We start from the raw sequence: 27,354 nt of genomic DNA, 5'->3' as shown, positions 1-27,354 counted from the left end.
ACGCACACAGAGCATACACAGGGACAGTAAGGGCCCCGATAGAGGTGATGTCATGTTTCTTCCTACACAACAAGCAAATCGGCCTCCAGTCTCCGGTTTGTTCAGTATAAGCAGATCCCAGGTCCCTCACCTTTCTCTGGATGATGATAAAGGACATGACACGGGTCAGACTCTGTAGATTTACTGTGGACTCTCCGCAGGGTCTCTCAGCAGACAACGCAGGTCAAACACAGAAACCCAAACCAGAAGCATGCTCTGCTCTGTAAAAAAACAGCAGCCCCACTGACCTCCTTTTTGCGCTACGAGATAAGACAAGGCAAACCTTTCATGATGCACAGATGCTGCACCAGATAAGCACGTGCATCACTGGTACATACCCACTTACAGACCTGCGTGTCTACCAGAGTCTGAAATAACAACGTAAAATGTATCATAACATAACATATACAGGAAAGGAATAAAAGGTAGGTCAGGTTGAAATGTTGAAAGTCTACATCAGTATATGATAGATAACAACACAGGGACAGTGTAATCAATGCTCCGTAACTGTTGGCTACCATTACAAGGGACGAGACTGCGCTCTGGTGGTGATTATAGGAACTGCGCCAACCTACACTGAATATATGGGAGATTCTCTTTTGGGTAAAAGACCGTTCTCTGTCTGGTCTCCTCCATCCTCTCTCCTCCATAACCCGGAACCCTATAAGTGGTTGAGGAGTGTGTCAATTCGTTAGTAGGCTTATGGAAGAGTGTCGTCCCCGTTATGAGCACTTGCAAATGTAAAACTTGGCTAATGGAGAACGACCGTTACATTTCAAGTGCGTTTCCATTCACATCAACTCTCCTCGATTATCTTTGAAATTTTTCAGGAGGTGAGGGAGGTCAGAGTGGAGGAGAGAGGGCGAAGGAGGTGAGCAAATCTAATTGATGAAAGGCCAAAAGCTCATTCTCTCACATCACTATTATGAGATATGGTTATGGCAGGACCAGTCTGGAACAGAATATCTAAAAGAAAAAAGAAAAATCTGAAAGAGATGGCAGGCTCATGTAGTATAAATAAATATACCTAATCAAAAGGTTGAAAATAGTACAATTTTCAGAAATACTAAGGAATGATGATCCTCAACTACCCCAAATAAAATGTTCAGCTTGTGAATTACACTGAACAAAAACGTACAGTGCTTTCGGAAAGTATTCTGACCCCTTGACTTTTCCCACATTTTGGTTACGCTACAGCCTTATTCTACCATGGATTAAATTCATGTTTTTCCTCAATAATCTACACACAACACCCGATAATGACAAAGCAAAAACAGGTTTTTATTTACATAAGTATTCAGACCCTTTGCTATGAGAGTCGAAATTGAGCTCAGGTGCATCCTGTTTCCATTGATCATCCTTGAGATGTTTCTACAATGTGCTTAGAGTCCACCTGTGGTAAATTCAATTGATTGGACAAGATTTGGAAAGGCACACACCTGTCTATATAAGGTCCCGCAGTTGACAGTGCATGTCAGAGTAAAAACCAAGGTATGGTGGATGTGTGGTCCCATGGTGTTTATACTTGCGTACTATTGTTTGTACAGATGAATATGGTACCTTCAGGCGTTTGGAAATTGCTCCCAAGGAAGAACCAGACTTGTGGAGGTTTACCATTTTTCTCCTGAGGTCTTGGCTGATTTCTTTAGATTTTCCCATGATGTCAAGCAAAGAGGCACTGAGTTTGAAGGTAGGCCTTGAAATACATCCACAGGTACACCTCCAATTGACTCAAATTATTTAAATTAGCCTATCAGAAGCTTCTAAAGCCATGAAATCTTTTTTTTTAATTTTCCAAGCTGTTTAAAGGCACAGTCAACTTCGTGTATGTAAACTTCTGAGCCAACGGAATTGTGATACAGTGAATTATAAATGAAATCTGTCTGTAAATAATTGTTGGGAAAATTATTTGTGTCATGCACAAAGTAGATGTCCTAACTGACTTGCCAAAACTATAGTTTGTTAACAAGAGATTTGTGGAGTGGTTGAAAAACGTGTTTTATTGACTCCAACTTAAGTGTATGTAAACTTCTGACTTCAATTGTATGTATGTATGTATGTATGTATGTATGTATGTATGTATGTATGATTATTTATTTAAATTTCACATGACTGGGAGTATAGACATGCATATGTTGGTCACAGATATCTTTACAAACAAAAAGTTGGGGCATGGATCAGAAAACCAGTCAGTATCTGGTGTGACCATTTGCCTCATGCAGCGAGACACCTCCTTCGCATTAAAGTTGATCAGGCTGTTGATTGTGGCCTGTGGAATGTTGTCCCACTCCTCTTCAATGGCTGTGCAAAGTTGCTGGATATTGGTGGGAAGTGGAATGCGCTGTCGTATACGTCAATGCAGAGCAATGCATTATCATGCTGAAACATGAGGTGATGGCGGTGAACGAATGGCACGACAATGGGCCGGCCTCAGGACCTCATCACGATATCTCTGTCCATTCAAATTCCCCATCGATAAAATGCAATTGTGTTCTTTGTCTGTAGCTTATGCTCGCCCATACCAGAACCACACCGCCACCATGGGGCACTCTGTTCACAACGTTGACATCAGTAAACCGCTCGTCCACACGACGCCATACACGCTGTCTGCCATCTACCCAGGACAGTTGAAACCGGGATTTAGCTGTGAAGAGGACACTTCTCCAGCGTGCCATTGAAGGTGAGCATTTGCCCACTGAAGTAGGTTACGATGCCAAACTGCAGTCAAGTTTAAGACCCTGGTGAGGACGGCGAGCACGCAGACGGGCTTCCCTGAGACCGTTTCTGACAGTTTCAGCTGAAATTATTCAGTTGTGCAAACCCACAATTTCATGAGCTGTCTGGTTGGCCGGTCTCAGAACATCCCGCAGGTGAATAAGCCGGTCATGGGCTGGCATAGTTACATGTGGTCTGCGAATGTGAGGCTGGTTGGACGTACTGCCAAATTCTCTAAAACGATGGGGGCGGCTTATGATAGAGAATTTAACATTCAATTTTCTGGCAACAGCTCTGGTGGACATTCCTGCAGTCAGCATGCCAACTGCATGCTCCCTCAAAACTTGAGACATCTGTGGCATTGAGTTTTGTGACAAAACTGCACACCCTTTTGTTGTCCCCGGCACAAAAAAGCTTTTTTGTGTGTATTGAACATTTCAGGGATGTTTTATTTCAGCTCATGAAACATGGGACCAACATTTTACATGTTGTGTTTATATTTTAGTTCAGTGTAGTTTATTATTTCAACTCCAACACCAGGTGGCATGTGCCAGCAAGTTATTCCATTACTGAGAATTTCAAGATCAGATGACAAAGCTCTAGCAGTCCTATAACAGACAGACAAGTCTAAGAACAAACAGACAACTTGACTAGTGTTTGTAGTTGGGCTCCCGTGGGTTGTGGGGGTTTTAGGAGCATGAACAACAGGTTGAACCAGTTGATTAATAGCCAATGAGTCATACCTGAGGAAGTCCTTGCAGACCCCTACTGCAGGCTTGCTATAAGAGGTGGTCAGGAGCAACAAGACACACCCACACTAACATAAACATAAACTGAGTGCACAAAACATTAGGAACATGCTTTTTCCATGACAGACTGACCAAGGTAATCCAGGTGAAAAATATTAGACAATTGAGTCATTGATTGTGTATGTGTGCCATTCAGAAGGTGAATGTGCAAGACAAAATATTGAAGTGCCTTTGAATGGTGTATGGTAGTAGGTGCCAGGCGTACCGGTTTGCGTGTGTCAAGAACTGCAACGCTGCTAGGTTTTTCACACTCAACACGTTCCTGTGTGTGTTAAGAATGGTCAACCACCAAAAAGGACATCCAGCCAATGTGGTTACCGAGGTAATGAACCACATGCATTGAGTCCACTGTACTACACAACAACAAAGACTGCCTTAATCGTGTAATAATAGACGTTGTGGAGGCTGCTTGCTGGGACCGGAGAGATTTCTCTGGCCTATTCTTAGCCGACTCTGAAAATATCCCAGAAAGAAGGAAATTGAGGCGTGTGAGATTGCTTCCATGTCATCGGAGCGGATGACACCAGGCTTTGTTAAGGAAGCATTTTTACCTTCTCACTGACAGAAAAATGCTGCCTTGAGGACACACAGGGTCCAGGAAAGACTCACTTGCCAGACTCATGGCACGCCTACCCCCGGAGTGTCAAAGGCATAATGGCTGTGGGAAAAGCCTGGTCCATGACAAACTTAGTAAAGTGTAGGTAGGGGCAAAGCCCTCTTCAAAACTTAACAGTCAACATCAAAATAGGCCTAGTGCTTAAAATCTTATATATATATATATATATATCCTGTATGTTTCATAGACTGAAGCACAATCAACTGTAGGTAGGGACTGGGCCGAGCTCACTCTCCAACCCTTTACAATCAACATCAAAATAGGTCATAAAATCTTTTCAAACAATGACATTGCATTTTTTTAAATGGAAACTTCACAGCTAGACACAATCTGGGGTGTTGTTCCAGTCTCCCTACATAATTATGAACGATGAGAGGAATGATGAGAGGGCGTTTCAGACATTAATATGCACAATAGCTGTATTTTAGAATTTTTAGTGCCGGGAGAGTTCAACCAATGATGTCATTGGTTGTTTGAGATTGCTGTCTGATCTAAAAATGAATGGAGTCATGTTTTGTATACATTTTTGTGGCCTTTGTTTTGCCGATCACGCGAGTAGATATGGCTGTCCTTGTTCAATAGAGCCATTGGATTTTTCTCAATGATGTTCCTATCTGCCAGGACATTGCAGGATATCTAGGTTGACTCATTTTCCCTGGCTTTGTAAAGACTACAGCCTGAAGGGAGCCATACATCCTTGTTCCCACCCTCGAAGGCAGGCTTTTCAAAACGGGGGTTAAAAACTACCCATCCTATCCCATGCCCCCAATTGCTGTAAACTTAAGAAATCAGTGCCATGGCAACACAAACAATGTGAAGAATGGACTTTATCCTTCTGTTATTAAAATATTGACACCTTGTTAGTCAGCATCAACCTGACTGAATACAAAGCGGCTGTGGGTCACATTCTCTGAATGTGGAAAATACCTGTCAGATATACACAACTGTAATGCCTCATCTTAGCATGTAAATATTTGTGTTTGCTTTGTGTTGATAGTAAAGATAATAGGTAAAGAAGATGATCAAGGAGGGCAATTCCACGGTAACAGAATGAGGCGGACTCATTTTTCACTATAAAAGTACACCAAACAAAAAACATTGATTGCAAGTTAAACAAATCATACAATTCTATGAACAAGGACTACTTTTAAGAATTTACACTGAAAGTTTAAAAAAAAAATTAAAACACATATTTATTCAAAGAACAGTGCAGATGTAAAGTTTGGTAACAGAATGACGGTAAAAGCTCCCTCAGTTTTCCAAAAACTCTTAAATATCTACTCTGAACTCAATGGTAATTTTACAAGTAAAGTTGTGGGGCTTGCTAAAGCTCTTTAAAATACTTTTTGTGGTAGTGGAAGAAGTAAAACAAAAAGTTGTACTAATAATTATATTACTAGAATAGTGAAATAATTTGATATGCCCATCCCTAGTCAGCAGTGGTCTTTAGTTTATCAGTAGTAGTGGTCAGTGGTTGTGGTTAGTAGTTGTCATTTGTAGTCAGTCGTTTGGTTGTGGTCAGAAGGTTAGGTCAGTGGTTGTGTGGTCACTAGGCGTGTGGTCAGTAGTTCTAGTGATTCAATGTGTGGTCAGTAGTTGTGTGGTCAGCAGTTGTGTGGTTGTGGTCAGAAGTTGTGTGGTCAGTAATTATGTGGTTGTGGTCAGTATTTTTGGACAGTAGTTGTGTTTGTCGTCAGTAGTTGTGGTCAGTAATTGTGTGGTCAATATTTGTGTGGTTGTGGTCAATAGTTGAGGTCAGTGGTTGAAGTGAAGAGTTGTGTGGTTAGTAGTTGTGTGGTCAGTAGTTGTGTGCTTGTGGTCAGTAGTTGTGTGCTTGTGGTCAGTAATTGTGTGGTTTTGGCCAGTAGTTGTGTGATTGTGGTCATTAATTGTGGTCAGTAGCTGTGGTCTGTGGTTGTGTTATGGTAAGTAATTGCGTTGTTGTGGTTAGTAGTTGTGTGGTTGTGGTCAGTAATTGCGGTCAGTAGTTGTGTAAGTAATTGTAGTCACTCTTCACCCTGGTCATAATTTTTGCCCTCTGCGTCTGAGTATACATAGCAACAGCTCCGTTTGGGCTGCTCAATGATAACACAGAGAGCTGTTAGCTGACGTTATCTAGCCATGTTGTCACTCTAAACTTTTTATTCCTAAATTTGCTCTATCCAATCAGAGGCATACAGCTCACCATTCCTCTTTACAGACAGGCAAACTAGCCAGTTGAGCTATTTAGCGCAATGAACGTGATTCTGAGGAGGACGACGAAGCTTGTGAGCATTAGAAATTGACTCTTTATCATTCCAGGTCGTCCAGACAGGGGAAGCATTAGAAATCTTTGCGCTAGCTGTTCGGTTCGAAAACAGATTCACAAATCATGGGAATTTGTCGAGACATGAAGAAGTTCTCCCTCCGAGTCAAGTTGATAGGCAACAACAAAGTTTTTCTATTAAAACTAAAGAAATACTGCACTCTGACCCACACAACTTATGTTGTTAGACAAAGCAAGGAAGTTGTTAGACAGAGCTTGGAGGAGCCTAATTTTGTGACTAAACGGTTACGTGGAATTTGACTGACATCATGACTCGTGACCGCCGGTGTGGTGGTAATACTGACAACGTAACAGCCCTAGGATGCACCCTTGTGGGGCCCCCCATGTTGAGGATCATTGTGGAATAGGTAATTTTGCCTACCTTCACCACCTGAAGACAGCCGGTCAGGAAGTTCAGGACCCAGTTGCATAGGGAGAAGTTCAGTCGCTGGGCGATATAGCCTAACACTCATATCTCAATTTTTTCAAAAGCGTATGGACAATAAACGATATATATATCTCAACAACAACAAAAATCCCCTAAGGATCGGACACTTTTTTTCCCCGCCTACAAATGACATACCCAAATCTAACTGCCTGTAGCTCAGGACCTGAAGAAAGGATATGCATATTCTTGATACCAGTTGAAAGGAAGCACTTTGAAGTTTATGGAAATGTGAAATTAATGTAGGAGAATATAACACATTAGATCTGATCTTTGAGATGCAAGAGAAAGGCCATAATGTATTATTCCAGCCCAGGCACAATTTCTATTTTGGCCATTAGATGACAGCAGTGTATGTGCAAAGTTTTAGACTTATCCAATGAACCATTGCATATCTGTTCAAAATGTTGTATCAAGACTGCCCAAATGTGACTAATTGGTTTATTAATACATACAAGTTCATAATTGTGCACTCTTCAAACAATATCATGGTATTCTTTCACTGTAATAGCTACTGTAAATTGGACAGTGCAGTTAGATTAACAAGAATGTAAGCTTTCAGCCCATGTCAGATATGTCTATGTCCTGGGAAATGTTCTTGTTAATTACAACCTCATGCTAATCACATTAGCCTACGTTAGCTCAACCGTCCCGCTGGGGGCAACACCGATCCCGTAGAGGTTAAAGGTACAATACACTGCATTTCAAACAGACAATAATAATCTAATGAATTCAGGGCTTGTGAAATTAAACCCAGGCTGTGAGCTTTGTTGTGAGTTTAAAGGGCACTATGGTATTGAAGGCCAAGCTGTAGTCAATGAACAGCATCCTCATATATGCATTCCTTGTCCGGGTGGGTAAGAGCAGTGTACAGTGCAATGGCGACTGCGTTGTCCGTGGATTTGTCGAGCGGTAGACGAATTGGAGCGGGTTGAGTGTGTCTGTGAGGGAGGAGGTGATGTGGTCTTTGACTAGCCTCGGCAAACACTTCATGATGATAGAAGTGAGTTGTGCAAAGTTGATAAAGAGTTTTATTCAACATGATTCGCAGCTTTAATGGCTGCCAAAGGTGCTTCCAACCAAATACGTTCAATAACTTTCTTTCACTTCGAAAATAAAATGTGAAGTATGTTGTGTAGATCTGTTGGAATAAATATATAATTGTGAAAAAAGTGTGAAAAAAAGTTCAAAAGGGTGTAGACTTTCTAAAGGCACTGAGCAAAACAGGGCTGACTTTTTCTTGAGCAGATGGTCTGGGGGCTGGAACATAATTACAAATAATTTGTAGACTGCAAATTGGCCTGCAAGAAGCTCAAACAGTTATACTATTTGACTAAAACACAATCATTTCAAGCCTTGCTTACATTTGTATATGATAACATTTCTTTATTATGCGTGGGAATACTTTGGAACAGATTTACTAAATTAAATCACTTGTAGCTGATTTTCTGGTATTTTGACAGTCTTTTAAGTCCAACTATAAAAATAAAAATAAACCGGTTTCAAGGACAATTACTTGAATGATAGCTATACAAACCTAGTTAAATAAGAAGTAATTTTTAAAAACTGCACAGAACAGGTAGGACAGGCTTCTGTAGCTTTCCCCTGTGAATGCATACACTCATTAGCTACAGAGCTATACAAAACCAAGAATCAAGATTCAACATTGTCATGTCAAACAATGTCTATTGATAACACAACAGCAATGTGTGTTGCAACCGTACTTGTATAATCACAGACAGAACAAGGAGACAGATGTTTAACTGGGTGTACCGTATGGGTAAAACATTTTAAAAAGCAGACTAACTCAGTTGCCGGTGAGGAAGAAAACAGCTCAGGGAATTCACTGTGAGGCCAATGTTGACTATAAAACAGTTACAGTGTTTAATGTCTACGATAGGAGAAAACTGAGGACGGATCAAAAACATTGTAGCTACTCCACAATACTAACCTAATTGACAGCACCATGTTATGGGTATGCTTGTAATTGTTAAGGACTAGGGAGTTTTTCCAGGATAAAAAATAAACGGAATGGAGCGAAGCACGGGCAAAATCCCAGAGTAAAACATGGTTCAATCTGCTTTCCACCAGCCACTGGGAGATGAACTCACCTTTCAGCAGGACAATAACCTAAAACATAGGGCAAAATCTACACTGGAGTCACTTACCAAGAAGACAGTGAATGTTCCTGAGTGGACGAGTTACAGTTTTGACTTAATCTGTTTAAATACCTATGGCAAGACCTGAAAATGGTTGTCAAGGAATGATGGACAACCAATTTGACAGAACTTGAAGGACTTTGAAAATAATAAATGGGAAAATGTTACAGGTGTGGAAACCTCTTAGAGACCTACCCAGAAAGACTCAGCTGTAATCACTGCCAAAAGGTGATTCTAACATGTATTAACTCAGGGGGGATGAATACTTATCTAATTAAGTTCAAATGTTTGACAGAGTAGTTTGTGAAGATCTTTGATTATTTAAAAAAAAATACATTTTCACCCATTTTGTTAAAAAAAGTCAAGAGGTGTGAATACTTTCTGAAAGCACTGTATAATTTCTCAAAAATAGACTCTTACCTTTCATTCAAGACATAATTTGACATGCTCCTATGAACTTCACATCTTAGTGCTCATGGGGCTTTTTACACGGAAATGCTTAGGATCCTAAATCAGAGAGACAGTGTAAAAGTTCAAAGATCTGGCAGTTTCAGGTTTGCTAATAGCTAGGTTTCCATCCAATTGGCGACAGATTTTCATGTGAATATTCAAAAGATGGACTTGTTGCGAATAAAAGGCTGTGCGTGATGACATAGTGCACATAAAAAAATAACTTTTGCGTTCAAATTCCCATTTACCTGAATAAAAACTACAAGTTAAATGAGTTTATCGTCGTATTTTCAACTCCACTGATGGTTTTGTCACGTTATATAGCGAATGTGCCCACTGTGGTATTGACACCTGCACTCTACCCAACAACTCGCAGATACAGCGCGGGTATAGCCTACATGATTATCATGGACAAAATAGCAAGACTTTTTTTTTTGACTTGGCAAACGGCAGCCAGGCATTGATCATCACGCCACCAGAATAAGACTCTCAATATTTATTGGAAAGGAGCATCAAGCTCACCCCCTTGCACTTGCATCATAATCTATTTAATCTGTAGCCTAATAAACTGCATGCTTTCCTGAGGCGTAAGTGGGAGGTCCACACGACATGTCGTTTCCACTGCCATTTCTCGCATAATTAATATTGCCGACACAAAAAGATCCGACCTTGTCTAGCATATTTCAAATAAAATAAAAAAGACATTTGGAAAGCTTACCGACTTGCTGTTTCCATCATGTCTGCCGTGACATTTTTTATGTATCCGACATGTACTTCACTTGCATAAAAAGGTTGGATGGAACCCAGGTTACAAACACACTAAATTATTCAGACTGAACAAACATCCTGTATTGCACATGGGATGGAAGAACTTCGCTCATGTCAAACTAGCCTGGCTCATTGCTGTAACATACAGCTATTTATGATACATCATGATGATTGTTGTTGTTTGGCATGACAATGAACCATAGACTGCAATGAACGAACGTTGGCTGGCCACTAAAGCACAAACAGGCTGGACCACGAGGCTAGACCTAATGCAAAACCACAGGTACAGAATCACAACAGGAAGTAGCCCGCAGCTTGAAGTGAGTTTTCCTATTCTGGTCACCATGGTAACCGTGGGCAGTGCCAGGCCAAGGCCAGAGAATCCGGACAGTTTGACAACTGGACGGGATCGGGGGAACAACAGGAAACAGGAAAGGGACTTTGAATTGGAGGTTATAAAGACTGGGACTCAACTGAACTGAGGAAGTGCATAATTGGAATTGAAAACATTCAAAAGGCTACAGAAATACAAATTAACAGCACACAAACACATAGCAGAGATGCTTAAATCACTTCAAACTAGATTTGGTCTTTAAATCCCTGTCTGCTGTGAATGGACATATCATCAATGCTGATCTATAGACGCACCTTTACGAGAAAGAAGTTGGATCCTTTCTTTTCACACAACATGTCTGAAAGAGATTATATATGTCTTTGAGATACCCTACCCCAAGGAAATCAGGAAATCTGTACAGTATAGATGCCATATCATCCAATAGACCTGGAAAAGTGTACATGAGGACATTAGCCCTCTCCAGTACGTACTCTCTCTCCACTCAGTGGTGAAGTAGAGTGCTACATGATGCAACAGAGGGATGTTTCTGTATTCATATTTCATGATGTTACGACTAGCGTCAGACTCCGCAAAGCTCCTGCTAAGAGCTAAACTGTGAGGTGGTCCCCTGCTGTCTATAGCCCAGTATCATTCACATGCCATCCGTCCGTTCGGTTTGGCAGAGAAAGCTAGTGTGAATCCCAAATGGCAACCTATTCCCTATATATTGCACTATTTTTGACTAGAGCAAATAGGGTGCCATTTGGGAAGCAGTGCATTTTTCCTCCCTGGCTGGCCCTGCATTCAGACAGTCTTGCTAAGGCTCAGAGCTCTGGCTAATCTACACTGAGTGTACAAAACATTAAGGACACCGTCCTAATTGAGTTGCACTCCAATGCTTCCCACAGTTGTGCCAAGTTGTCTGGATGTCCTTTGGGTGGTGGACCATTCTCGATACGAAACGGGAAACTGTTGAGTGTGAAAAAACGCCGCAGCGTTGCAGTTCTTGACACAAACCGGTGTACCTGGCACCTACTACTATGCCCCGTTCAAAGGCACTTCAATATGATGTCTTGTCCATTCACCCTCTGAATGGTCCACATACACAATCCATGTCTCAATTGTCTCAAAGCTTAAAAATCCTTCTTAACCTGCCTCCTCCCCTTCATCTACACTGATTGAAGTGACATCAATAAGAGATCATAGCGTTCACCTGGTCAGTCTGTCATGGAAAGAGCAGGTGTCCTTACTGTTTTGTACACACGGTGCATGATTGTAACTCAAATTCTGAGCAAAACAGAAAAAGCTGTTGAGAGGGTAAATCATGAGCTAAATCTGTAAATCATCAGCTGAGTAAATCAGAATCTGTTCACGAGAGGGGTTGGATAAACATTTGATTAAGTGTAGAATGGCCAGTCAGTATGTTGGGTAACTGACTGGTCAGTCTACCTCCTCCACCAAAGTCTCTTCCAGCAGCCACCCTGTCTCACATCTGGCAAACAAGGCTGCCTCCACCATGGCCTATGGGTTCATGTTCCAGACCCGTGAGAAGCACAAAGCAGACGTCAATCTTTGTTTCCCCTAACTCAAACAGCCCATTCAGTGGATGTTTTTCTCCAATAGCTTCCTGTTTGGGCTTGTTCAGGCCCTCATTTCGCAGAAGGCCATAGGGGTGGTTGCCTTGGCTGCATAACGGCAGGGTCAATCTCAGCTGAATAACTGAACCGTGGGATATTCCCCTTGGTGGGGTGGAACGACCGACAGGCCGGCCTGCCACATCCTGCTTTATCAAAGTGAGGAAGTGCAGTGAGCTGGGTGGAGCCCAGTAGCCTATATTCAGCATCCCCCTCCCTCCAGAGTCCAGACATCACCTATCTCCACTCCACTGTATGACCCATCAACTGTATACCAACACATAACAGGGGTTGGGATTTGAGACCACATAAATATTTCATAATCACCATAGGACTAAGTCTCACCATTCAAGCTTCAACTGACAGCTTTCAGGCCTTTACAAATTCCCTGTCGTAGGAAACTTGAGATGTGCAGCTGATGTCACAAAGTGCTAGCACGGTGGCTAGGAAAAACTCCCTAGAAAGGCCAGAACCTAGGAAGAAACCTAGAGGGGAACCAGGCTATAAGGGGTGGCCAGTCCTCTTCTGGCTGTGCCGAGTGGAGATCATAACAGAACATGGCCAAGATGTTCAAGTGTTCATAGATGACAAGCAGGGTCAAATAATAATAATAATAATAATAATAATAGGCCTAGTTGCCTACTGCATGTGACACGTCTTCGAATAGCCTAATATGTCTGTTTTTTCACAGTTCATTGAGCACAGTTCCCCGAGGCTGTTGAATAATGATGATATCTGTGAACTTCTAGAACAAGGTTCCGGTTACCCCGTTTCCCCCTTTAGGGAGAGATCAGGCAGATAAAAGCGATTTTAAAACACAATTACCACTTCCACTAAAGACCAGTGAGCTCTAATGACAGACATTAACACCCACAGCCACGAGTGCTGGCCACTCAACCAAACCTACCTATTATCACACGGCCTAGGCCTAACCAGAGCCCCCCCACCCCTAAAGAAAAATCGCTCAAAACCACTCAAACATAACTGCTGAAAAGTGTTAAACGAAGCAGCCAGTGTACTGTAATAACAGAGTCATAACATTTTTTCCATCGGATGGCTTGCTGATAGGTCATCATCTTTCAAAAAGTCAACTGGCCCAGGAACATCTGATAAAACACACGTGATAAACAACTGACTTCAGTCCAAGCACAACATCTAAGACATTTCCACACTCTGGCACTGGTCGGATTCCATGTCATACTGCAACCTCGTACTGAACATAAACAGACAAGCCCAGCAAACCACCACACTCATATTACTCTAGCTCCTTTAACACACATCTGATGTACTTCAGTCCAGCAGCAGGGGAAGCGTTGCCACCCGACTTCTGAGATCAAAAGATTCGTTCCCAGCACAGCTGGAATGTCAGAGATCAGGTGGGTTCCAGCTGATCACTCTGTGCCAGACAGACCAGAGCAGAGCATTCCTGAAGGAAGGCACGACTGGACATGCCTGATCAGACTTCTCTTCTGGAATCCTGCCTAGAGGGTGAGAGGAGGCCTTGGAGCAGAGGTGGTTCTCTGCCCACAGCACTAACTGCTCTCTCTAGCTAAAGTACAAGCACAAAATAGGCCAAGTATACAATCAACGCACATTCCAAGGGAGGAGCAGAAGGAAATAGTTCATATACATTTCATGGGGAGGGTCTTGGAAGATCACACAATCTTATCAACCAACATGAGACTTATCACCAACATAACAACAGACAGGACAGAGGAGACGGAGGAAGGTGAACTCAAAGCTATTATGCGAAAGACACATGCTGTTGTCCTTACCGTATAGGCGCCAATCCTGCAAATGCATAGGGTGAGATGCATGCACTCAGACATTGTCCACGGCTAAAGGCAAGCGCTTTCCTCAACAACTTAACGAGCCACCGACAGCAACAGACAAGAGGACACAGGCAGAGAGGAGGACAGAACAGAGTGAGACAGAGCAGCAGCAGGAGGAAAGCGACAGGACTCTAGTCAGAGTTATGATCCAACGAAGCCCATCGCCAGCTCTCAGCAACTTCATCTGGGAAGTAGAGGCTAGAGAGAGAGAGAGAGAGAGAGAGGAGAGAGAGAGACAGGAAATCTGTTCACACTAATTTCGATCAAACGACAGTTATGACACTGGTGATTCAGCAGACTATACGAGGCCTATGGCTGCTAGGCGATGTCTGATCTACAAAGGGTTAGACTAGCGGATCACACATAACCGGTCCCGTCAACTCGATGTCCAGTTTGAAGATTAACAGGTCTTCACAATACAGTCAGCATGTCCAGTTTAACAAAAATATATCCTTATAATACAGTCAACATGCAAAAAAACATCTACCGTCCTCCGGCCTTCCAAACCCTGATTCCACTGAGATACAGTAAGCTGGTCAGGTCTGTAAAGGCCCTGCAGAGGAGTTTATTAGAAGCAGATCTGGAAAAGGTACCTCTGTTTACAGTCTGTTCTCTCACAGTCTGTGTCACACTCCTATCCTCAAAACCTTTCCCTACGAATGTGAACCAATAGGCTCGTCTCTCACTCCTGTCTTGGTAATGTTTTACAAACTGGTTTCCACACCGCTCACCAATAACCAATTTCTCAGAGTTCTTCAGGGACTCTTGGACTGCAAGCTACACTGTTGGATGAAAGGAGGCAGAGGCACTTGGAAAAGTCCACGCGCCATTATTATAAGGATGACGTACTAAGACTGACTTGTGAAAAACAGAAGACATAAAAAAGGACAGATACTTGACTCAAAACTCACTAGTCAAGAAAAGTTACTTATTTTTGTAATAGGCCTAGAAAATCATTCAGAGGACAGAAAGCGAGAGTGGAATGTTTGAGACTCTAGAACTGAACTGTTTTTCACCTGTGGTTCTAAATCCCATCCGAAGAAAGAGTTGAAATTAAGACTTCTAGATCCAAAATGACCTCACTTCCTTAAGAGGATGTAGGCCTAGTTTATCCGATGAGTAGGCAGCTCGAGATAATGTAGCCTTCTGTACACAGACGTATTTTTATATAATAACGAGGATAATAATGATGATACAGGGTGACTAATTCCCCACATCACTATCAGACCCATACAGTATATTCAGATAATAGCCTACATAAATATAATCTAAATTATATCTAAATAGGCCATATGGGCGATTCCCGCCAGCGTAAGCAAAAAATGTTATGATCTGTGAACGCTACATGGTAGAGACGACATCTTGGTGTCGTTATACTCCTCATAGCATTAAAATAAGGACTATGTTTAGATTGTGAAATATAACTTCTCCCGTTCATTTATTTAAGATTAAATATATTATTATTAATAGCTCAAAGTACCCTTTTTGATATTTCTTTAAAAAAAAATTTTTTTTTTACATATTGCTTAGAACAATATAAAATGATATGTGATTCAACATCCTTCCTCCCAATGAAGTTTCAACGTGAGAATAGCTTATGCTGGCGTGGAAATCGTCAATAGACCAATCAGCTCAGAAAAAGATCTGCTGTGAAAAGATCTGAGGTAACTGGTCAAAAGACCAATTAGTGGGGGAAAAAAAGATCAGTATTGGGCTGCTGGTGTGAACGCAGCCTTTGTGATATCGCTGATCTTTCCCAAGATCCGGGTAACAAAACTAGGCCTGGCTGCAAGCATGAAGTACCATGACGTCAACTGAACTGTGTGGATATTTCGTCCTATTGCCCTGCTCAGTCATTCAGGCATTGTGGACATTCAAATCTCTTCAGCGATCAAAGGTCACCATCTGATCATCTGCGTTAAACAGGTGGTGCTGCATCCCAAATAGCATGCTATTCCCTATAAAGTGCACTACTTTTGACCAGAGCTCAAAGGGCTCTGGTCAAAAGTAGTGCATTATATACATTTCTTGACCCGAATCAACAGCCTCTTTCATGGAGGTTGACCTGTTCCTTCTGTGAGTTAAGGGCAGATAACTTTGTGCCATTCAAAAAAAATGAATTTGACAATGTCAGGCAAAATCCAGAAATGAATCCGTGTCCATAATACAACAAATGAAAGGACTGTGGTGATGGGAAAAGACAGAAGTTGTAAAAATGTGAATAAAATAACAATAAAAGAAGCGCCCACCCTCTCCTCCACCTCACACAGTGGAGGAAGCCAAGCTCTCTGAAAAAACACAACAGGCAGTTGAAAGAACACTCTTCTCCGTGCCAACCGTTAAGGGCAATGGGTCCACCCATCCCATGTAAGCTGAAAATCTCCCGTGGATGTTTTTTTTTCCATCATAACAGCTGTGATGCACTGCAGGGCTCCAATAATGTTTTCCCTCAACAAATTCTATGGAAAATTGTAATCCTTGAGGTTAAGTAGAGAGTGGACTGGAGAGTGGAGAGCGAGTAGCTAATCTTTAATTTAACTGTTTATTGCCTGTGATCCAGTCTAGTGAGGTTCAGTGCCTCTCCATGCACAGTAATATCACTATCCTGATGCCAGATCTGCGTGTGCCGTCTTGTCAACTCCTCTGTACACTTGGGGAGTTTTCAGGATAAAAGGAAAGGGAATGTAGCTAGGGGGGGGGGTACTTGTCTAATCAAAACATGGTGTATTATTTTTCATTAGTTACATTTTTTTTTGTCCACTTTGACATTAAGAGTATTTTGTGTACAATTGTTGACAAAACAATTTTACAATTCAATCCATTTTAACCCCACTTTGTTAGGCGTGAATACTTTCTCAAGGCGCTGACTGTATCTTTAAGATATTTTCTCATTTCTCTCCATCATAAGGAAGGAGGATAATGAAAGTTCACAGAAGTAACAGGTAAAAGTAGACTTATCAGTTAGTTGTAGTGTTTTTACTGATATCAATTTTGTTTATCAATTCTTCTGAAAATTCATTGGCTACAATGGGAATTTAAAGTAGTTACAAACCACAGTTGGGTTCATAAGTTTGGACAGCACAACAATATACAGTACAGCACAGTACAGCACAGTAGAAAAAAGTAAGTAAGTATAGTTCGGTACAGTACTATACATTAGAGTACTGAACTATACTCTACTGCACTGAACTCTACTGTAGGGCTGAGAGATATTTTGAATGAAGCTGATTAATTCCTATGTATGTTTTCGTGTGATATTCCAAATGCCTGTATCGCAGAATTGAGGTAGTTTGTAAATTTAGTTTTTATGAGCGTTCATTTCCCCTTGTTCTCATGTTGTCTTTTTGGTCTCGTCTGCTCCTTCTGTGCTGGGCACCTTCCCATTTACACCCCGGGATCTATATATAATGACGAGATTCTCATGGTCTCCACCCTAACAATGGGAGTCGTTGTCCCAAAGGCAGGAAGGCAGGCGACAAGCTTAGGTTCAAAATAAGCGCACAGGGCTTATTTTGGGACAAATGTTTTAGGAGAGTGAAACTTCTCTCTTCGTCTCTTTCTCCCATGCCCCTCCCTCTACCACTCACAACAACAAAGATGAGAGATCACTTCTTCCTCTCTGACAAACAGCTTCAACTCGCAATTTGGTCACCGAAACACGGAGACATCATTTTTACTGTAATAGAGGAGAAGTTAACCTTTCCTTGTAAATGCTTCAACTCCTCAAATTTCAATCATAATAGACAATAATAAAACGCATGTACCAATGAACATTCATTCTGGAAAATGAACACTCAGTTTGATTCATGCACAATTACGGTACCACGTATCGCTAGCAACATTTTAATCAAATAAAGATTGTTATACTAGCGGGTTAGTCTGTGTTTTATAAATGTGCAATAAGCATAAAACAATTATATAAGGAATTGGCAACTCCTTCTCATTCCGAGAAATAAGGTAGGCCACTTTATTTCAACATCTGAACAAAGTGGACAGGCTAGCATGCTGTTGGGAGACAGACAGAAGGGTGTGTTCATAACCATTCAACTGTTTTACCTTGTTAGCTGAATTCAGAGCTTGTGAAATTATACCTAGATCCAACTTGGCTAAACTTGATTTATAAATATTAGCTGGCTACTCACTAGCATGTGGGCTTGTGCTTGAAAGATTGTTAATGAGGCCAGTGTTCATTTTCTATAATGCCTGCTAGATTATTACTGAATGTGCATTATGCTTGGTTTTTATACACAGACCTGAAAGCCAGATCAGTGATTACTGACAAAATAATGAAATGATTAGTGGGGTCTTACGGTTGTGGAAGGCATATATTTCAGCCTAGGTATAATTTCAAACTCTGAATTCATTCGATTATTGCTGTTTAAAATGCAGTATATTTGACTTTGAAAATTGTACAAAATTTATTTAGATAATTCTAATTTGTTTTAAATCGAGATGCATATCGTGAATCGCCCAAAGGTTAGAAAAAAAAATAGAGATATGAGTTTTAGGCCATATCGCCCAGCCCTACTCTACTGTACACTAGTATATACTGAACTCAACTTTACTGTTATGTGCTGTACTCTACTTAGCTGTGCTTTGATGTCCAAACTTGTGAAACAGAGGGTTTTTGAAAAACTTGGAAACAATAAAAATAAAAAAACTGAAGGAGATTTTACCAAAACTCTGTTGGCATCTGAACAGTTCTTCCAGTAAATGGTGTTTTTGTCAAATGTTCAGTGTAAATTGTTAAAAGTAGTCATTGTGCATAGAGCTGTATGGTTTGTTAAACTGTGAAATCAATGTTTTTTGTTTGGCATACATTTTAAGTGAACGTGGAATTGCCCATACCACAACACCAAAGACAAAACCTCATCATCTGTAACAGTAATACGAGAAGGACTTCTGCCAATGGCCCTGCAAGTTACACAATCAAATGACAAAGGAGAACACCTAAGATACCTATTCTGTTTAGTCGTCAGGCCTACCCAAACAATCCCTTTTTTTCTAAGCTTGTCACCTGCCTTCCCGCCTTTGGGACAATGACTCCCATTGGGGAGGTGTACGCAGGACAAAAAGGAGCGAGAGAGACGAGACCAAAAATACAACATGAGAACAAGCGGACATAAACGCTCTTGGAATATCGCGCAAAAACACATATTAGGATTCATCAAATTAATTTGATATATCGCTCAGCCCTAGTTCCTTACTAATCAGTGACCTTAAAATTCATCAATCAAGTAAAAGGGAGGAACGAAAACTCGCAGACACTCTGCCATCCGTGGAGCGAGTTTGGCACGTGCTGTAGACCATACTACTTACTAGTGATACACCGATACCGATATCCGATATTTTCCTTGCCAAATAAACCTGATACCGATATTTAACATTTTTGTGGCCTTTTAAGCATTCTAGCACGGTTAAATAGTTAACACACACACGGACGTAGTGGTCTAAGGCACTGCATCTCAGTGCAAGAGGGCGTCCCTACAGTCCCTGGTTCGAATCCATGCTGTATCACATTCGGCCGTGATTGGGAGTCCCATAAGACGGCTCACAATTGGCCCAGCGTCGTCCGGGTTTGGCCGGGGTAGGCCGTCAATGTAAACAAATATATGTTCTTAACTGACTTGCCTAGTTTAATAAAGGTTACACGCACACCACACTGACCAAAAAGTTATTTTGTTGGCATTTACGTATGTCCCCATTACCAGTAAAGCATAATCAAAACCTATTTCTTTCACTTACTTGCTGTGCTGTTTCGTTGTTCATTTGTTCAGTCGTTTCATTGTCAAAACAGGATTTCTATGGAACGCCATTTGGGTCTTTGCGTGTCAGAAACGATACACGTCAAATAACACTATTTGACGTGTGAAATAAGCTTGTTGACCAATCAGGACCTGAATATGACTGCACGTCACATAATTTAACGCGTTCAAACATTTTTTACGTAGTTATTACACATTGATTACACTATCACTCGTATTTCATATGTCACAAGGATTCATCGATACGTATGCTATGATGCTGGTAAAGTTGTGATAGTGTAAAGCTATGATGTTGTGATGCTGGTAAAGCTATGATGCTGGTAAAGAATCTACAGTGCTGGTCATAAAAAAAAGCTAGCTAGCTGATGGATGCAAACAATGTTCTTCCCCAAAAACAAAAATCTGTTCCAGTAGCTATAGTTAGCTAGCTAACTATATAGCTTGGTGCCAACATCTAAAATAACCCTAATCTATAACACAGTTCTTATTTGATTAATGGTGGTCGGACCCATCGATGTGAAGCTAGCCACAATAAGGATTAGCCAAAATAGTGGACTTTGCGGTTAGCCTTCAAAATAAAAGCATGGCACAATTCTACCATTTGTATTAATTTGCATCACCGTCAATGACACTTATTTTGAAGGCAAACTCTAGTTGAGCCTCACTAGACAGATGAAGCTAGCTGGCTGCTTATAACATTAGCTTTGGGAAACAGGGTTAAGTAGCTGGCTAGCTATTTATTTATTGAACTGAAGTTCAATTTCAATAGGCGAATAACAAGCGACAACCTAGCTAATACTTACTCACAAGGATTCCTAAATCATTGCTAAGAATAATGAAAATGACTGCAGTTTCTACTGGTCATTGTTTTCAGGCTCGTTGTATTGGTGCTAGCTAGGTAATGTTACCAAGGTAAAGCTAGCTACCCCAGAAGTTTAGGTCGAGCAAATGATACTTTACTACAAACAAGGTATTGTAAACACATCGTTCGTGGCTGGTGTTTGCAGACTTTTTTGTACAGCTTTGACAGTGCTACTGTATCTTTTTTGACACAAGCAAAGCTCTAAACGATGTTCCATAGTATGTATTTTGTGAAGTTAATAGCAGTGATGCTAGTACTGTGTAACTCCGGTAAGATAACATCTGAAAAATAGCGCACTTGGTAGTGTGTACCGGTGCTCGGCCAGTCGGTGAAAGCCAACATCACCCACAACAGAGACGGATTGTTTGTCAAGGGCAATGAATTCCATTATCTTGACGTTAATGGATTTCACCATTGAATTGTCTCACTGAAATGTTCTTACTCTTTCAAATGACTGCTCGACTTTTTGACTACTCGAGCCACACAGCAGACATTGTGTGCTAGGTTAGGAATGCTGTGTTGCACATGTAGCGCTACATTTTTGTGGCGTCATTACGTCATGTGCCTATGTTCTATAGGTATTCACGTCAGCTTTGACATCGATTTTTCACATTGGTGTTAAACTAGACATCGGGCCGATACTGATGTTGGCATTTTTAGTTAATATTTAGTTAATCCGATATGTTCACCGATATATCATGCATCCCTAACATTTACCAAGAGAGTTTTCATCTAGATTTTTTGTAGCTGTCTATTTACCACCACAAACCGATGCTGGCACTAAGACCGCAATCAACGAGCTGTATAGGGTCATAGGCAAAACCAAAAATTCTCATCCAGAGGCGGCGCTCCTAGTGGCCGATGATTTTAACGCAGAAAACTGAAATCAGTCTTATGTCATTTCTACCAGCATGTCACCTGTGCAACTAAATCATCTTTACTCCACACACAGTGACGCATACAAAGCTCTCTCTCACCCTCCATTTGGCAAATCTGACAATAACTCTATCCTCCCAATTACTGCTTACAAGTAAAAACTTGAAGCGGGAAGTAACATTGGCGCGTTCAATATGAAAGTGGCCTGATGAAGCAGTAGCTAAGCTACAGGATGATTTTGCTAGCAGACTGGAATATGTTCCGGGACTCATCCGATGGCATTAAAGGAGTTTACCAATCAGTCACACGCTTCATTAATAAGTCTATCAACGACGTTGTCCCCATAGTGACTGTACGTACATATCCCAACCAGAAGCCATGGATTACAGGCAACATCCTCACTGAGCTAAAGGCGAAAAGCTTAAGGTTTCAGGAAGCAGGACACTAACCCGAACGCTTATAAGAAATCCTGCTATGCCCTCCAAAAAAAAACATCAAACAGGCAAAGCGTCAATACAGGGCTAAGATCGAATCCTACTACACCGGCTCTGAAGCACATCGGATGTTACAGGGCTTGCAAACTACTATGGGTTACAAAAGAAAACTCAGCCGCGAGATGCCAGTGACATGAGCCTACCAGACGAGTGAAATACCTTCAATGCTAGCTTCGAGGCAATCAACACTGAACCATGCGTGAGATCACCAGCTGTTTCGGATGACTGTGTGATCACTCTTTCCGTAGACGATTTGAGTAAGACCTTTAAACAGATTAACATTCACAAGGCTGCAGGACCATACAGATTAACAGGATGTGTACTCAAGAGCACGCGCTGACCAGCTGGCAACTGTTTTCACTGACATTTTCAACCTCTCCCTGACCCACTCCGTAATACCTACGTTTCAAGCTGACCACCATAGTCAAAGTCAAGAACACAAAGGTAACCTGTCTAAATTACTATTGCCCCGTCGCACTTACTTCTGTAGCCATGAAATGCTTTGAAAGGCTGGTCATGGCTCACATCACCACCATCACCCCAGACCCACTCCAATTCGCATACCACCCCAACAGATCCACAGATGACGCAATCTCTCTTGCACTCCACAGTGTCCTTTCACACTTGGACAAAGCAACTCCTATGCGAGAATGCTGTTCATTGACTACAGCTCAGTGTTCAACACCATAGTGCCCCCGATCTCATCACTAAGCTAAGGACCCTGGGACTGAACACCTCCCTATGAAACTGGATCCTAGACTTCCTGACAAGATAGGCAACAACACATCCACCACGCTGACCCTTCAACATGGGGGGCCCATCAGCGGTGCGTGCCTAGTCCCCTCCTGTACTCCATTTTCACCCACATGGCATCCAACAGTGAGGCACGACAGAGGGTACTGCGGACGGCTCAGTACATCACTGGGGCCGAGCTCCCTGCCATCCAGGACCTCTATACCAGGCGGTGTCAGATGAAGGCCCTAAAAATGATCAAAGACTCCAGCCACCCTAGTCATAGACTGTTATCTCTGCTGCCGCAACAGGACCCTGAGCAGCTTCTACCCAAGCCATAAAATTGCTAAATAGTTAGTTAAATAGCTATCCGGACTATCTGCATTTACCCATTTTGCACTAACTTTTTTTGCCTCATCACATACACTACTGCTACAGTTTACTACTGCTACAGTTTACTATCGGTCACATTATACGTAGTTATATGTATGGCATCCGAGTGGCGCAGCGGTCTAAGGTACCACATCTCAGTGCTAGAGGCGTCACTACAGACCCTGGTTCGATTCCAGGCTGTATCACAACTGGCCATGATTGGGAGTCCCATAGGGCGGCGCACAATTGGCCCAGCGTCGTCCGTCATTGTAAATACGAATTTGTTCTCAACTGACTTGCCTAGTTAAATAAAGTTTCAATAAAAATATATACATCTACCTCAATTACCTGGTTCCCCTGCACAATTACCTGGTTCCCCTGCACATCGACATGGTACTGTTACGCCTTGTATATAGCAAAGTTATTGTTACTCATTGTGTATCTATTATTACTTTTTTGCTTTTCTATTATTTCTCCCCCAAAAAATCCCTGCATTGTTGGGAAGGGCCCCTATTGTCCACACCTGTTGTTAAATGGATTTGATTTCACTGCAAGCTCATTATCTTTCTCCCTCCCTTGGTTGGTTTGCAGCCAACATTTGCAGTGATATTTTCAGCCTAGTTACGTCTTCAGGAAGAGTTCCATCTTACGACAACTTCTTATCAGTTCTTCCCATGGGAGAAAACACAAGGACCTTTACAGTTCAAGGGACAACGAGCTAATGAATGGAATGATTCTGCATTCATGCAGGAGTACTGAACTTCGTGGCTATGCCTGTAAACTTAGAAAAAGACAGTCATACCGACAGACAGGTCAAGAGCATTAGCCATATAGCCCCTAAACACAAACAGGGCTGGTATAGACAGCCCCCTTGATGGCCACAATCTTGCGATGTCCACCATACCCCATTCTAACCCCTAGAATGTCTTCAGGCATTTACATGAGCTTACCTTATGGGTGGCCATCTCCTTCGACAAAGCAGAATCAATGAGTCAGCCAGCTAACTTTCATACATATTTGGAAATAGTGCCTTCATTAAGTATTCATACCCCTGGACTTGTTCCACATTTTGTTGGGTTACAGACTGAATTTAAAATAGATTACATTTAGATTTGTCACTGGCCTACACACAATACTCCAGAATGTCAAAGTGGAATTATGTTTTTCAAAAATGTCACAAATGAATTAAAAAAAGAAGAGTTTAAATGTATTGAGTCAATAAGTATTCAACCCCTTTGTTATGACAACTCTACAATAGTTCAGGAATAGAAATGTGCTTAACAACTCACATATTAAGTTGCAATAATAGTGTTTAACATTATTTTTGAACGACTACCTCATCTCTGTACACATACAACTGTCTGTAAGGTCCCTCAGTCAAGTAGTTCATTTCAAAAACACATTCAACAGCAAACACCAGAGGTTTTACAATGCCTCACAAAGGCAGGCACCTATTGGTAGATGAAAAAATAAAAAAGCTGACATTGAATATAAAAATGTTTTTAAAAAATTGTACAACATGGATCCTGTTTGCAACAAGCCACTAAAGTAATACTACAAAAATGTGGCAAAGCAATTAAGCTTTGGTCCTGAATAGAAAGTGCTTGGTTTGACGCAAATCCAATAAAACTGTTACTGAGTACCACTCTCCATATTGTCAAACCAAGTAATGACTGCATCATGTTATGGGTATTCTTGTAATCGTTAAGAACTGGGGAGTTTTTTTAGGATAAAAAAGAAACAGAATGGAGCTAAGCACAGGGAAACTCTTAGAGGAAAATCTGGTTCAGTCTGCTTTCCACCAGACACTGGGATATGGATACACCTTTCAGCACGACAATGTCCTAAAACACATGACCAAATCCACATTTGGCATTTCACGTTAAGGTCTACACTTGTTGTATTCAGTGCATGTGACAAATACAGTTAGATTTGACATTGGAGTTGCTTACCAAGAAGTGCATTTCTGAGTGGCCACGTTGAGAGAAATGAGAAATTCAATTTACTAGAAAATATATGGCAAGAACTGAAAATGGTTGTCTAGCAATGATAAACAATCAATTTGACAGAGCTTGAAGAATTTTGAAAAGAATAAATAGGCAAATGTTGCACAATCCAGGTGTGCATAGAAGGCTAGCATCCCGGAGTCGCCTATTCTTCACTGTTGACGTTGAGACTGGTGTTTTGCGGGTACTATTTAATGAAGCTGCCAGTTGAGAACTTGTGAGGCGTCTGTCTCAAACTAGACACTAATGTACTTGTCCTCCTCCTAAGTTGTGCACCAGGGCCTCCCACTCCTCTTTCTATTCTGGTTAGAGCCTGTTTGCGCTGTTCTGTGTACAAGATCTTCAGTTCTCTGCAATTTCTTGCATGGAATAGCCTTCATTTCTCAGAACAAGAATAGACTGACGAGTTTCAGAAGAAAGTTCTCTGTTTCTGGCCATTTTGAGCCTGTAATTGAACCCACAAATGCTGATGTTCCAGATTCTTAACTAGTCTAAAGGCAAGTTTAATTGCTTCTTTAAATCAGAACAACACTTTCAGCTGTGCTAACATAATTGCAAAACGGTTTTCTAATGATCAAGTAGCCTTTTGTGATAAAATGATAAACTTCAATTAGCGAACACAACGTGCCATTGGAACACAGGAGTGATGTTTGCTGATAATGGGCCTCTGTACGCCTATGTATATATTACTTATTTTTTTAAATGCTGTTTCCAGCTACAATAGTCATTTACCACATTAACAATGTCTACACTGTACTTCTGATCATTTGTAGGTTATTTTAATGGACCAAAAAAAGTGCTTTCTTTCAAAAACAAGGACATCTCTAAGTGACACCACACTTTTGAATGGTAGTGTACATACATACATACATACATACATACGATGAAAATATTATACATTATACATTCTAAAAAATATTAGAATGAGCTCAAGCTTTTAACAGCTGGTCTAATAGCCAATATGACTAGGCTACTAGCCTATTATGGCGAAAACTACAGGCAGTCCAAGATTGTTTGTTGGCCCAGTTTTAATGGTTGCAATTTTTGTTGGTGTAAAATGGTCAATAAACTAGTGCTCCTCCAAGCAGATCAGATCGATAGACTGACCCCAAAAGCCTTTATACGGTGTTCAATTAATCAATTATAAAACACCAAAACTGGCTCATTGTCTGAAGGTAAACTAAAGTCACACATGGCAGCATGAAAAGCAGAGGAATATACCATACCAGATAATCCATGAAATTCTTCAGTTTGACGGGCTCTTCAAAAAAAAGAGAGATTTCAACTACGAAGTTGGTTGGGGTCGGCGTATTCCAGGTAAAATGGATGCATTCAAATCTTGTTTTGGTGTAAACTATTTAGCCTTTGTATTCCCCACCTTGGCCAAAACAGCAATAAAATCAATGTGTGCAGAGCGTGTTGGTTTCGACGCGTTGAAACTCTGTGGGTTATGTAAATGACTATTTTCTTATAGACTAGCTAACATAAATCTAAACATGATATTCTATGCACGGCCTTCTTTTCACCTGGCTTTGTTTTGGTCTTTATTCCCTAGCAAGAAACCGATTTTGGGCTATACAGGATATGTTGCAGGAAGTATGGATAGTTTTTTCAGGTCCTTCACTAGTTACCACAGACACAAAGTAATAATTATGGCTAAACCCGCCCATTTCTATAATTTATTTTCGTAAAATCTTATTTTAAACCTAACATTAACCACACTGCTAATCTTATTGCTAACACTGCCCTTATATTAAGACCAAAAATCACGTTTGTGTTTTCATGGATTTTTACGATATAGCCATTTTATGTAGCCATTTTGTGGCTGTGGTAACTAGTGATGGCCCTTTATCAGGCGTAGCATTATGAAAGATATTCGAGCGAAACGGTGATATCCGGCTATAGTCTTAATTTGGATACACCTGACTATATGATATATCGCAGACATTTGAAACCCTATACATCAAAATACATGTTGTTGATGCTATATTATCGATTAAAGTTGGATGGGTTCAAATCAAAACCTCAACCACCGTTTTGGAACTTGGTCGAAACCCGGAAACGTACTTAAGTTGGTTTTCTTGAATTTTATGACCTCCCCCACTCGTCAGTGGACGTCGCGTGACCCTTTGTACAGTATT

The 27,354-nt window shown here is 41.2% G+C and overlaps 1 protein-coding gene across 2 annotated transcripts in view; it reads right to left on the bottom strand.

The window, feature by feature from the left end:
• LOC135517633 (ADP-ribosylation factor-like protein 15) overlaps positions 1-26,809 on the bottom strand; it is a 65,791-nt gene extending 38,982 nt beyond the window's left edge. The window contains exons 1-2 of one of the 2 annotated variants that reach the window (XM_064942123.1): positions 26,440-26,809; positions 14,050-14,304 (exon numbers count right to left, since the gene is read on the bottom strand). In XM_064942123.1, coding sequence (XP_064798195.1) covers positions 14,050-14,103 — 54 coding nt within the window. In that variant the 5' untranslated portion in view covers positions 14,104-14,304; positions 26,440-26,809. The remainder of the gene's footprint in view (positions 1-14,049; positions 14,305-26,439) is intronic. The other variant, XM_064942124.1, reaches the window with a different exon arrangement.
• Positions 26,810-27,354: the final 545 nt, after the last annotated feature.

The sequence above is a fragment of the Oncorhynchus masou genome, chromosome 28 (assembly GCF_036934945.1).
Source record: "Oncorhynchus masou masou isolate Uvic2021 chromosome 28, UVic_Omas_1.1, whole genome shotgun sequence".
NCBI lineage: Eukaryota > Metazoa > Chordata > Actinopteri > Salmoniformes > Salmonidae > Oncorhynchus > Oncorhynchus masou.
Note: the sequence above shows the minus strand (reverse complement) of the source record. Positions and strands in the feature narration are given on the sequence as shown.